General features: G+C 36.2%; 1 protein-coding gene across 2 annotated transcripts in view; it reads right to left on the bottom strand.

The window, feature by feature from the left end:
* TNPO1 (transportin 1) overlaps positions 1-13,741 on the bottom strand; it is a 103,590-nt gene that overhangs the window by 22,762 nt on the left and 67,087 nt on the right. For both annotated transcript variants that reach the window (XM_066376980.1, XM_066376991.1), the window contains exons 10-14: positions 7,540-7,600; positions 6,497-6,665; positions 3,662-3,814; positions 2,452-2,677; positions 317-488 (exon numbers count right to left, since the gene is read on the bottom strand). In XM_066376980.1, the coding sequence (XP_066233077.1) occupies positions 317-488; positions 2,452-2,677; positions 3,662-3,814; positions 6,497-6,665; positions 7,540-7,600 (781 nt within the window). The remainder of the gene's footprint in view (positions 1-316; positions 489-2,451; positions 2,678-3,661; positions 3,815-6,496; positions 6,666-7,539; positions 7,601-13,741) is intronic.

Raw genomic sequence — 13,741 nt, 5'->3', positions numbered from 1 at the left:
TAGATACAAAAATACGTGAAATCAAGTAAAAGTTATAAGGACTTTAAAGTATAAAACCTTCACCTCTTTTCCTTTTGTCACTCTAATAAAGTGTTTGCATTCATGTGAGATGATGCTGTAATTTCCACACATATTTATATTTTTAAATACTATTTAAGAAGTTAATATACTTGCTGCCTTTTTTAAGATCTACATTCTTAAAGTAGGAAACACTAAGTGTTCACATCTCTAAAACATTTTAATTTCCACATACATGTTAACCTATTGATTTTAACTATGCTACCTATTTTTTCATAATAGTTACTTAGACACTTACTGGTTTATTTAAATGATGTCCTACTGAATCTGCTAACGTTCCTATGGCATCATAAAGAATGAGCAAATTCTTATGCTGGTATTTACTAAATGCGAAAACCAAGGTATCAAGTATATAAGCAAGGTAAGGAACAAGTTCTGTACAAGCTTCCTCTTCTAGGGTAGCAAAGGCACTGTAATTAAAAAGAGAGAGAATATTAGTGCTGTTGAGAAGGAATAGTTATAGATAATAAAGACAGAAAAGTCTGTCATTTAAAGAATATCTATTTTGCTCAAGCCAGTAACTTCGGGGTTTCAAATCTGGGTCCTCAGTGTTACAGGTTGACATTCTGTTCACTGCACCACCACCTGTGCAAATTTGTGCACCACCAATGCACAAATTTATCTGGTGTTCACTACATTAATAAAATTAGTTAAAACTGTTGAACTCTAATTGATACTTTACCCTTCAAATGCACACGAAGGGCCACAAAATGACTTGTATAGATATATTTAAGAACATAGCAGTATCACAACCAAACAAATATTTCACTTAGTGGAAGGAGGAAATAGGGTGATGTAGATTAAAGGGCACAAATTTTCAGTTATAATAAGAATTCCAAGGATCTAATAATGTACAACATATTGACTATAAATAATATGCACTGTATACTAGAAAGTTGCTGAGATATCTTAAGCAATGTCACCATATAAAAAGAGTTACTTATGTTAACTATGTGAGGTGATGCATGTGTTATCTTGATTTTGGTACTCGTTCTATAATGTATATGTGTATCAAATCATTTTGTACACTTTAAATATATGTAATATTTGTCAATTATTCCTATTAAGATTAAAAATGTTTCTAAGCCATTACATTAGAGTGCAAAGTATACTTGTTATTATAGATTTGCCGTTATTGTATGGCTCATCTACACTGCTCACAAAAATTAGGGATCAGGGAATGTGCCAATACTCCAGTACTTTCAGCCTTTTGTATAGTGCATTTTCACCAATAAAATAAAAGTTGATTTTGCATCTCATTTGCATAATCAAACAACTTTCTTTGACTTGTTTGCTTTCCTGATGTTCCTGTTTAATAATAAAAAAATCAAATGTTTTTATTGCTTCATATAATTTTGAAATATCCCTTAATTTTTGTGAGCAGTATATTAGAACTGTATAAGAAAGAAGAAAACTCTGGTCTCAGTGTAATCACTTCAATTTAGATCTAAATTTGTTCTGTCTCTTCATTTCTAAACTTAAGGTTTGTATTATCTTCTGTTCTACTGAATCAGGAGGTCCCTAAAAATGATAGGCTTAAGCCATTTGCTAATGAAAGTCCTGTTCATTAGCAGTGAACAAGTTATTTCCTTCACCACACTTGCTATAATTAGTACTCCCTACTAGCCTGTAAGTTTCAAGATGGCAGGAACTTAAGCCCAGCATTTATTAAGCCTAACAATCAGCAAAGAGCTAAAAAAAAAAAGGGCCAAATAAATAAACTACAAGAAACCAAATATAATCTGTATCCTGCCCCCACTTTAAATTCAGTGCATTCATCACCAATGCCCCCTTGAACAACTTTCTTTATTCTTATTAAGAATATAAAACTCTTCCATATATTTTTACCTCAGATCTGGAAAAGTTCAACTCCAATTAAATTTACTTTCCTTTTGTTCCCCAAACTGGAATATCTGTAGTAATAAAAGTGCTGGTCTCATAAAAACAGAATAGCCCAAACTCAACTGACAGAATAGCTACTTCAGTAGATACACTAAGTGACAGATGACAGGTTGTTGTGGGGCTTTCTGTGGAGCTATGGTATCTGACCTGTAGACTAACGTAAATCTGCTCTAACTGCGCTATTGTTCAAGAGACCCTTGCCATCACCACTCCAGATGCATGTAGGAATTAGGGTGAAAGATAATTCTACTGTTATAGCCACTGAGAAAAAATAAAGTTTAAGAAACAGCAAAGGCTGATGATCAGTTGGTTACATCTAGATTTACAAAATTGTAAGGTGAAAGCTACAGATAATAAAAACCCCATTAATGGTTTAATTTCAACATTCCATCACAAGGATGAAAATTAGTTTCTCATGAAATATCCACTCCTTTCCCGCACAATGAACATTTTATAACGAATCTGTCCCACCTGCAGGCAGCTTCTTGTACTCTCTTGTTGCTATCCAGGATACGCTTTAGCAATTCTGTCATTAATGGCTTCAGGTACGTGTCTGGGGGCTGGCTGACTACCCAGTGTGCATAGCGGCTCAGAGTCCAGCACGTTATGGAACGCACAAGAGCCTTTTTATCAGAGAGGCACTGAATAAGGTGAGGAATGAGCTCAGGCAAGTATGGAATCATGCCTTGCATGCAACCTAGGGAAAAAAACCAAAAACAAAAAATCTTTCAAGAAGTGCTAACATATGGTTAAAACAAAACCATTTCAGTTGAATACTGATACATGCATCCATGAAAAATATTCAAATTATCTCCATTATATACTTTAATATACTTTAATCTGTTCTAAAATTATTAAAAAAACTGAAATGAAACCTAACTGCTCCTAAACCCCAGTAGGGTTAGGAAAGTTCATTTTACTTCCGCTACACAAATTATGACTTTCAGAAATGCCTTTAAAATGCTTCAATTTCTTCTAGATAGATGTTTACAGATAGGACAGAATAACAACCCTTTAAAGAGAAGGATGACATTCTTTTGATGTATCATCACTTACATACAGAACAAAGTTATCTTTCTAGCAATGGGAATGTTTCTGACATCTGAGTCCTTGTCCTTTCATTCTGTTCCATTTATCGTAATAGAAGCAGTTGCAAAATATCTGGATGGGGTTAGAAGTAAGTCTACGGCTGTTTAGTTAATAATTGTTAACCGCTTCAAAGTAAACATTTATTCTGAGATTGTTTTTGAATTCAAATATCCTTTTCAAGGTTTATTTGGACCAAAGTTTTCTCTACCCCACATCAGCAGCACAAGAGCAGAGTATGTAAACACAAGAGTAAATAGGTTTGCTTATATAGTAACAATTCCTTCAAGTAGCCTAGCTGCATTAGCATTAATCATTAACCCTTTGAGTAGTGAGTTTTTTTCATGCATGCTGACCCCAAGGAGATTCTGTTTTTGTTTTTATCAAAAAATGAAATTAGTTCCAGTTACACTTTTGTTAACTCAATATCATGTTTGTTTGATAACCAATTTATGGAATTAAGAATACACGTTTTTAAAATAAAAATTTTTGTACAATTGTATTCTGGATGGTCAGGAGGCACAAGGACGTACATGAACGTTCGTACTACTCAAAGGGTTAAGGGCTTTACAGTTCAAATGTGAGTTAGACTTACCTTCAGCAATTGCTCCTAAAACCAAGATGCCTGATTCTTTAACAACCCATTCATGATGAAAAAGTAATTCTTTCAAAAGGGGCAAAATATGTGGCAAAAGGTCATCACGATACACATTTGCAAGAACATCCAGGGCAGCAGCAGAACATTTCCCTATGGAAATATTTAATTAAAAAAATATTACATTAACCTCTTTTATCTTTTGGCTATATATGTCAAACGACTATTTGTTGCATGTACACTTTATTCATACCTTTACAGAGTTTCAAAGAATTCAATTAAATAGGAGGCAGTCTGTCACATGAAAAAAATTCTATCAAAAACAGTACTTTTTATGATCAAGACTTAGCAAACTAATAAGTTGGAACAAAAGTCACGAGTATATGATGCATAAAATATGCTGGATAACATTCTTTACAGACTAAAGAACTATTAAATATCAGACTACGTATCAATTCAGATTTCATTTAACACAATTTAGAGAATAAAAAAATATTAAGCATCTAAATATGAACTAGGCATAATAAATAGCTAACCACAAACTTCCAGACAGTAATAAAAACTCTTTAAAATAAAAAAACCCTCATATTGGGTAGAAGTACCAACTTATTCATCAATAAGGGTCTTAAGTTACACTGTAGGGTAGAGAGTCACACAAAGGAACGTTATACTGCCAATGACAAAGAATGAAATCTGTATGTACTAATATAGAATGAGTTATATAATATTTGGGAAAGGGCCAGCAGCATATATATAATCTGATTTCATTTTTGTAAAGTCAGCTATCTCTCCAAAAAAAATAAGACATATATGTGTACAGAAAAACTTAAAGGATATATAAAGATGGTGAGATATAAAAAGGAAATGTCCCCCATCCAAGGTACATTACTTTCGAGAGTTATTTATCTACATTATGTTAATCCACATTGCCTTCGACATGAAAGTAGGGATACAGTGCGAGATAATTTGTGATAGTTGTGAGATCTGGGTTCCAATACTAGACGTGCCCATCAGTACTAGCTGTGTTGACCTTAGGCAAGTTTCTCTTTTTGCAGTTTCTTTTCCTGTGTGAGGCTACTGGAAAGATTAAATGTGATATGCACGCAAAGTTCTTGGCGCAGTGCTGGGCATGTTAGGCAGGCTAAGTAATTGGTAAATGGCCAACAGAGGAATTAGCACTATTTAACCAAATGAATTATATAGTCCAGGCTGCTGATTCATGTCCTTAACCACTTCATAGTTACTAGAAATCCCAACACTTGAATAACAGCAGTGGCTCTCACCTAGGGGCAGTTTTGTTTGCCAGGGGACATTGTTGGTTATCACAATTTTATTTGTGTGTGGGTGCTGTTGGCACCTACCAGGTACAGGTCAGGGATGCTGCTTCACATCCTATAATGCATAGGATAGCTTCCCACAAGAAAAAGTCACATGACCCAAATGTCATTAGTGCTGAGACGGAGCACTAATTAGTGCTCACCTGACCTAGAGCACCACAGCTTTAAAAAACAGTAACTAAGCAAGCAAAACAAAGGTGTCTAAGGTTCCTCCCAGTTATTTAATTAGTGTGGCTCAGAATGCCAGCTCAACACATGATGTGGATTTGCAACTAAGGTTGAAAACTAACAGATTTAAAAAAGATATTTTGTAAAGTTGAATTTGACAAAGCAATTTCTACTATTTTAGAAAATCCATGATATTAGCCAATTCTCATGCAAATTATCACGGAAAGTAAGTTTACGTAAGGAAAATAAAAAAAGCTTATGGTTAATGTTCCTATTTTATAGTATCAAACAAAATAGCCTTTTGAGAAATGATAGTGAGATATATATATATATTTTAAATTTCTCATTTTTAAAAATTATTTATTTATTCATTTTAGAGAGGAGAGGGAGAGACAGAGAGAGAGAGAGAAGAGACAGAGAGAGAGAAGGGGGGGAGGAGCTGGAAGCATCAGCTCCCATATGTGCCTTGACCAGGCAAGCCCAGGGTTTCGAACCGGCGACCTCAGCATTTCCAGGACAGTGAGATATATTTAAAGAATATAATAAGTAATAAATATAAGAACAGTTCCAGCAGAAAAATGCAAACCAAAACCCTATCTACTTAAGGTATCCTTAGGATGGCTAAAATGAGAGATAACTGTTGGCAAGCAAGAAACTGCAATCTAAAGACACTGCTGGTGGGAAAATAAGTGGTGGTGCCACTTTGGAAAACAGCCTGGTAGTTTCTCAAAAGTATAACCAGAGAGTTACTATATGACTCAGTAATTCCACTCCTGAGTATATATCTAAGAGCTCTGAAAACATGCGCCTGCATATACACTTTATAGAAACATTCACTGCATCATTACTTACAATAGTCAAAAGGGGGAAACAATAAAATGTCAACAAAATGTCCATCAACTGATACATGAATAAGATGCAGAAAATCCATACAATAAATTATTCTTCTACAGTAAAAAGAAATAAAGTATTGATGCAGGCTACAACATGGATGAATCGTGAAACAGGCTAACTGAAAGGGAGCCAGTCACAAACAACCTCATATTTTATGTTCCATTTAAAGGAAATGTCCAGAATAGGCAAATTCATACATATGGAATACAGACTGGTAGTTGCTTAGAGCAGGAGGACTGGGAGAAAATGGGAATGGGTTTCTTTCCCGGGTGATAAAAACATTCTAAAATTTACTATGGTGATGGCTATACAACTCTGAATATATTAAAAACCACTGAATTGTACCATTTAATGAGTGAATTATATTGTATGTAAATTATGTCTTAATAAAGTTGTTACCAAAGCAGGCAACTGTGCTTCTCCTGCTCTGACTTACTCAGATTCCAGTCAGAAATTGTATCATCATCATCAATTTCATCGTCATCATCATCTTCCTCTTCAATGCCATCTTCATCATGCTGCTGAGCCACTGTTCTTGATCGATGAAAACGTGGCCTTATATCCTGTTCACTATCAGGAATCGTTTCATCCTCTTCAACATCACCCTGTTTTTATAAAAATGGACAATTTTGGTGATATACAGTACAGTATAGGCTAACAATATGGAAAGGATAAGAATATCCAGATGGAGTCATGCATAGTATTCTGAAGTATACTTCTTTGTGAAGGGAAGAGTAGACTATTATTACATAACACCTGTTAGGTATCAGGTACTTTCAACATTATATTACCCCTATCAGACTGGTATAACCTAGAGCAGTGGTTTTCAATGCCAGTCTGTGGACCAGTGGCGGTCAGCTAGAAGTTTCATGCTGGTCCACAAAAGAGTTAACCACCCTGATATTGTAGAAAGGTTATAGATCCAATAATTACAGACTTTATATTTAAGGTATTCTAATACTTCTATCTTTGAACTCTGTAGCATATTATATATAACAGAAAGCCTATCACATAGGGTCTATTCTAAATAAATGTTCTAGTTGTTGCATTCAAAGATTTACTATCGTTAAGTCAATAAAAATAAATCTTCCCGCCTGACCAGGCAGTGGCGCAGTGGATAGTGTCGGACTGGGATGCAGAAGGACCCAGGTTCGAGACCCCGAGGTCGCCAGCTTGAGCATGGGCTCATCTGGTTTGAGCAAAAGCTCACCAGCTTGGACCTAAGGTCACTGGCTCGAGCAAGGGGTTACTCGGTCTGCTGAAGGCCCACGGTCAAGGTACATATGAGAAAGCAATCAATGAACAACTAAAGTGTCGCAACGCGCAATGAAAAACTAATGATTGATGCTTCTCATCTCTCCGTTCCTGTGTGTTCTATCCCTGTCTATCCCTCTCTCTGTCCCTTAAAAAAAATTGATGTGGTTCTATTTGTTTAAAAAAAAAAAAAATCTTCCCTATTCACCAGAAAAGTTTCCTTACCTTAAGTAGGATAATATCTATATCTGAGTACTTCATGCCATTCACTAAGACAGGAATCAACCTATAAAACAAATTCATGAAACAAAAATCTAAAGATCAATAAAATTATTAAGAAGCCTTAACAAACCTCTTATAGCAATAGCAGTAAGACAACTACCCACTAATCTTGTCTTAGAGCATATTTTGTTACAAAATGGATTATTACTTTGCACTGCCTGCCCTTCTCAAACGATGAGTATTCCTAATATATACTCTAGTCCTTTTACAGTTCATGCATGGGATACACTAGATAAGAATGTTAGTGAAGATAAGATTAAAAGCGCTTAGAAATCAATTTTTAAAATAAGCAATTTATTCTCTAAGAATATATCCTAAATATACCACAAACATTTCTATTTTTTAAAGACCAATGTTTTTTGATACATTAACAACAACAAAAAAACCAAACCATGAAAAAAAAACCAAACCCCTAAGTGTGCATCATTTAGAGCTTGGTTAAAGTAAAGGTAAAAAACAAACAAAAACCCCAGGTATAAAATACATACAGCATATTTACATTTGTGTTAAAACAATGAGATTTCCCAGGTAATTACTTGTAAACAAGGAAGGATATACAAGAAAGTAGTACCTTTGGAGAGGAGAGTAGGTGAAAAAGGGACAAAATTCATCTTTTACTTTATTTCTAAATGGTGTTAACACTGTTACAACAAGCCTACATTCAGTATTTGTAATCGAATTTCTTGTGTGGCTGTTGTATTTTATTAAAAAATATGTTAATGGAAGTACAAGCTGAGCTTCTAGAAGCAGACTTGGATGAAGTGATGATGCCTGACATCATCAACCAGGAGGAGAGGAAGCCTAGCCAAGAAGCAGCTATTGAGGCTGCGGAGAAGATCACGAAGGGGCTGAGGGTTCAGACTAAACCAGCAGTGGGTTCTCAAACTCAAAATGCAGGAAATGAGAACAGAATACCTATGAAATGAAATAAAGAATGAACATTTTTGAATTTGTGGGTTGGGTTTCTGAACTGATGTTGGGCAGTGTGATCGTCCTTGAGCTAATAACACACAAATGGATCAAAATTCAGCTCTTTCCTGTTGTGCTGAACTAAGTATTTCTATTGAAACAAACTGATCTCCCCTCCCACTTAGTGCCACAGAGGAGGGATGTTTCCCACAAGTGAATGGGAAGTTTGAGAATTATATTTCTGGAAACTTAAATGGATCAAATTCTTATATAGTTGGGTACAAATATATATATTTTCATCGTGGTAAGGGTTCTCCATTCTTTCCCAGGCAGTGTCCTTCCTTAAAATTTTTTCCATATTGTAAAATCAAAGATAAATCAATAGTGCCTGACCAGAAGGTGGCACAGTGGATAGAGGTCTTGGGCTTAGAAGCGAAGGACTCAGGTTTGAAACCCCGAGGTCACCAGCTTGAGCCCAAGGTTGCTGGCTTGAGCAAGGGGTTACTCACTCTGCTGTAGCCCCCGGTCAAGGCACATATGAGAAAGCAATCAATGAACAACTAAGGTGCTGCAACAAAGAATCGATGCTTCTCAACTCTCTCCCTTCCTGTCTGTCCCTCTCTCTGTCACACACACACACACACACACACACACACACACACACACAAGATAAATCAATAGAATACAAGCACATGCATTTTAATGCATGTTAGAAATCTGAATATACAGGGTGGGGAAAAGTAGATCTAAAATTGTTCGTATGGAAATAAATAATACAAAAACAAACTGTTTAACATACAACTGTAAACCTACTTTTGCCCCACCCTGTATAAGAAACACAGGCTCTATGAAGAAATGTGCATTGTTACTATAAAATTAAATTTTGGCTTCTGGCTTTCTTTAGTTTGAACATTCTTGTCTACCTTGATATTCATAGATGTCATCTCTGCAACAGAAACAGAATGCTGGTGGCAAACTTTCTAGAATGAAAACACAAACAAAAACCCCACATCCACATGCCTATTCAAAACCTTAACTAAATGTCTATAAAGTATCTCTGGTTCTTCCAAAGTCTGTGTTCTAAGGAGCAATGTAGATGATAATGACAACTACCAATTCTCTGTTATTTAGGTCGACAAATCTGATTTAATGGCAGCTGAATTTTCAATTGGGAAAACTCATTCATAGCTGTGTTTCTTTTAATAAGAGTGTTTAAAAAAATATATATATATATAAAAAGACAGTAAGCCAAAAAAGAAAATGCAAAAAGGGAAAGTTCTATGGTCAAAGTTATTAGATAACCTTTGATAAAGTTAGAAAATTTTAATTTCTTAAACTGAGAACAATTTAAATTTTCACTAAGAAAAAATAGTTCAATAAATCAGGATATCGTATCCAATCTGAAGTATTTATGTAGTCTCTAAACCAGAACCATGATGTCTGTACTCATGGATTTCCAGGTATACTAGAATATTTATGATGTTTGGCTTAAAAAAATATAAAAACACATAAGTAAAGGTCAAAACACTAACTTCTTTTTGCTATGGTAGTTTTAAGCTTTGACGATTTGTTTCTCACTGGTCCGTTACATACACTCAAAAGAGCCTACAGAGGATAAAAGGAATGGAAATATTTTGGAACTATATATTTAACAATGCCCACAGTCCTATGCTTTCAAATTCTACCTTTAATTGTTCTGGGTGGCTTGGGAAAAGTATGAGCAAGGAAACTCAAACTCATGAGTGCCAGCTGTGGGCTTACAATAAGTACCCTCCTTAGAACCTAGTGAGAAAAGTATTATGATCTCCCATTTAACAGACAAGTAAACCAAGGCTCAGGGAGATTATATTATTTCCATAAGCTCCTGAGTTTTAAGTAAATAGGAGAGTCAGAATTCAAAACCAGTTTGGTATGACTCAGAAGATAATTTTCTTTCCCTAGACCAGATGTAAGCAACTATCACTCTTTAATGTCTTCAGTCTTTGTTGAGGTCTTACTTCAAATAGTTGTGTATTTTAACATCAATTAAATAAATATATACGAAAACAATTTTGAGTGTATCTCTACTACCAATGAGATAATGTTATAAATCCTCATTAACTAAAAAAATACTAATAAGAAAATACTATAAAAGCAGTAGAATTTAAAATTTTCTGGATATGTGTAAAAATGTGGGCCAGCCAAACTTTCCTGTATGTTCAAAGTCTAAGTCTAAAATAGAAAGATTAATAGCTTAACATGATGGAAAGTACAACATACCTTGATAAAATTTATGATGACACAAAACAGTATTTTGTAAGCTATAGGCATTTTGCAGAACTGGATTAATTTGGATCACCAACAGTTAAATCATTTATAATCAATTCAGAAAACTGGTGAAGAGAGATGGCAGATTGGAAATATTGAAGAATTTACATAAAGTGAGGTAAAAAAGTGAAGACAATGAACCCCATCTATTCCTTGAATCTTTTAAAGATGGAATAGACTGTAGCAAGTTAAAAAGTCATAGAGAAAGAGGCAACAGAGAAGAGAAAGTTAAACAAGAGAATATACCTATCTGATGGAGTGAGGTCCTGGAGGATAAAAAAAAAAATTATGCTATGGAAGACCATAAATAGAAAGACTGATTAAGAAGAGGACAACTCATATAAAAATGTATCTGTAAGTTTGGGGGGCAAGATGAACAGTCACTTGTTTCTCAATAAAGCAGAAGTGCTCAAAATGAATGAAGAAAACTTCAGAAGAGTGACAAAGGTTTGAAATAGCTACTCTGGTGAAAGGAAAATAAAAGCTGATCTAGAATAAAAATAACTGGTAGATAGTATGCAGGGTCTGAAGACCATGGATTTCTATAGCCATCAATCTTCCTGGCAGTGTCATTTTCCCCAACAGTATTTAACAAGAAGCAAAAACAGTTAAAATTAATCCAGAGTAGGGGAAATTCAGTGTAGTTGGAAATTTACAGTCAGTAAGCTAATTTGTAGATCGTGATGTTTGTGCCAAATAGAGGAAGAATAAAGAGATGTGCAGGAAAAAAGGGACTGATCAAATCAGGCAAGTAAAAAAAAAATGAGGCCGGAGCCTGACCTGTGGTGGTACAGTGGATAAGGCATTGACCTGGAATGCTGAGGTCACCAATCCGAGACCCCTGGCCTAAGAAGCAACTGTGCCTTGATGCTTCCTGCACCTCCCTCCCCCCTTGCCTTTCTCTCTTTCTCTCTCCAACCTCTCTCTAAGATCAATAAATAAAATCTAAAAAAAAAAAAAAAAGAGGCTGGAAAGTTAATACGGGAATTAACTTTGACAATATGAAATATGACATATCTGATGAATCTAATCATGAAGGCAGTCCACTATTTTTAATAGATCTACCGTATTCCCCTATGTATAAGACGCACCCTTTTCTGAAAAATTTGGGGTCTAAAAACTGGGTGCGTCTTATACAGTGGTTGTAGATCTTTTTACTTGCATTTCCACAGATGAGGAGTTGTATACATTTTATGATCAATAAAACTTGAGTTCAATAACTTTATGTAATACATTTCCCCCCCAATTTGGGCCCCCAAATTAAGGTGCATCTTAGATGTGGAGAAATACGGTAATTGTTAAGGATGCTTCTTCCTGAAGTCTCAGGTAGCAATTGAAAACAAAAAGAAAAATTTTAATGCAACATCACAGAAAAGCAGTGATGTTAATTAATACCAACAATAAATGTTTAACTGAAATATGTGCTGGGCATTAAATTGTTTTTCATAAGTTAATACACACAACAGCCCCAGGAGATATTAATATACAAGAACAAATTTGGGAAAAGTCAAAAAGAAATGAAGACCTGTTTTACCAAATAAAATATATTATTAAATGTTTAATAATCAAGAATACAGTACTGGCACCTGACTAGGTGGTGGTGCAGTGGATAGAGTTGACCTGGGACACTGAGGACCCAGGGTCAAAAATCCAAGTTGCTGCCTTGTGCAGTCTAACCAGCTTGAGCGCAGGTTCACTGGCTTGGCTGGAGCCCCCCACCCCCCATCAAGGCACGTATGAGAATACAATCAATGAACAACTAAAGTGCCACAACAAGTTGATGCTTTTTTTTTTTTTTTTTTTTGTGACAAGAGAGAGGGAAAGAGAGAGGGACAGACAGGCAGGCAGGGAGAGAGATAAGACGCATAAATTATTTGTTGCAGCTCCTTAGTTGTTCACTGATTGCTTTCTCATATGTGCCTTGCTGGGGGTGTGTGTGGGGCCTGCAGCAGAGTGAGTGACCCCTTGCTCAAGCCAGCGTCCATGGGGTCATGTCTATAATCCCAGACTCAAGCCAGCGACTCCACGCTCAAGCCGGTGATCTCAGGGCTTCAAACCTGGGTCCTCTGCATCCCAGTCTGACAATCCACTATGCCACCATCTGGTCAGGTTCAAGTTGATGCTTCTTATCTCTCCCTTCCTGTCTGTCCCTCTCTCACTTAAAAAAATAAAAGAGGCCCTGACCGGTTGGCTCAGCGGTAGAGCGTCGGCCTGGCGTGCGGGGGACCCGGGTTCGATTCCCGGCCAGGGCACATAGGAGAAGCGCCCATTTGCTTCTCCACCCCCCCCTCCTTCCTCTCTGTCACTCTCTTCCCCTCCCGCAGCCAAGGTTCCATTGGAGCAAAGATGGCCCGGGCGCTGGGGATGGCTCCTTGGCCTCTGCCCCAGGTGCTAAAGTGGCTCTCGTCGTGGCAGAGCGACGCCCCGGAGGGGCAGAGCATCGCCCCCTGGTGGGCAGGCCGGGTGGATCCCGGTCGGGCGCATGCGGGAGTCTGTCTGACTGTCTCTCCCCATTTCCAGCTTCAGAAAAATACAAAAAAAAAAATAAAAAAATAAAAAAATAAAAGAGTACAGTACTGGCTAAAAAGCAGAATGGACTCACCTAGTCCAAAAACAGATAAAAGAATTTTATGTCCTTCACCTCTTATTACATTAATGCTTTCTATGTGAGCTTATAGCAACATAGGATACATCATTACATACACAATTTTGATTCCTAAGCAAACATTTTTTGCTCATGCTAAATAAGTCTGGTTAACAGAAGCAGGAGAAACATTCTTTTATCATGTTTTTTATCTCAGCATCAGACTGATGTTGGTATTCTCCCATCCTCACAATGCATTATTTTCAACTAAGAATAAATCAAACCCAGTTATGACTGGTTTGAATTGTTTAATATTTGAAGTATTGATTTTTTTAGCCTGCCACT

The sequence above is a fragment of the Saccopteryx leptura genome, chromosome 1 (assembly GCF_036850995.1).
Source record: "Saccopteryx leptura isolate mSacLep1 chromosome 1, mSacLep1_pri_phased_curated, whole genome shotgun sequence".
Classification (NCBI taxonomy): domain Eukaryota; kingdom Metazoa; phylum Chordata; class Mammalia; order Chiroptera; family Emballonuridae; genus Saccopteryx; species Saccopteryx leptura.
Note: the sequence above shows the minus strand (reverse complement) of the source record. Positions and strands in the feature narration are given on the sequence as shown.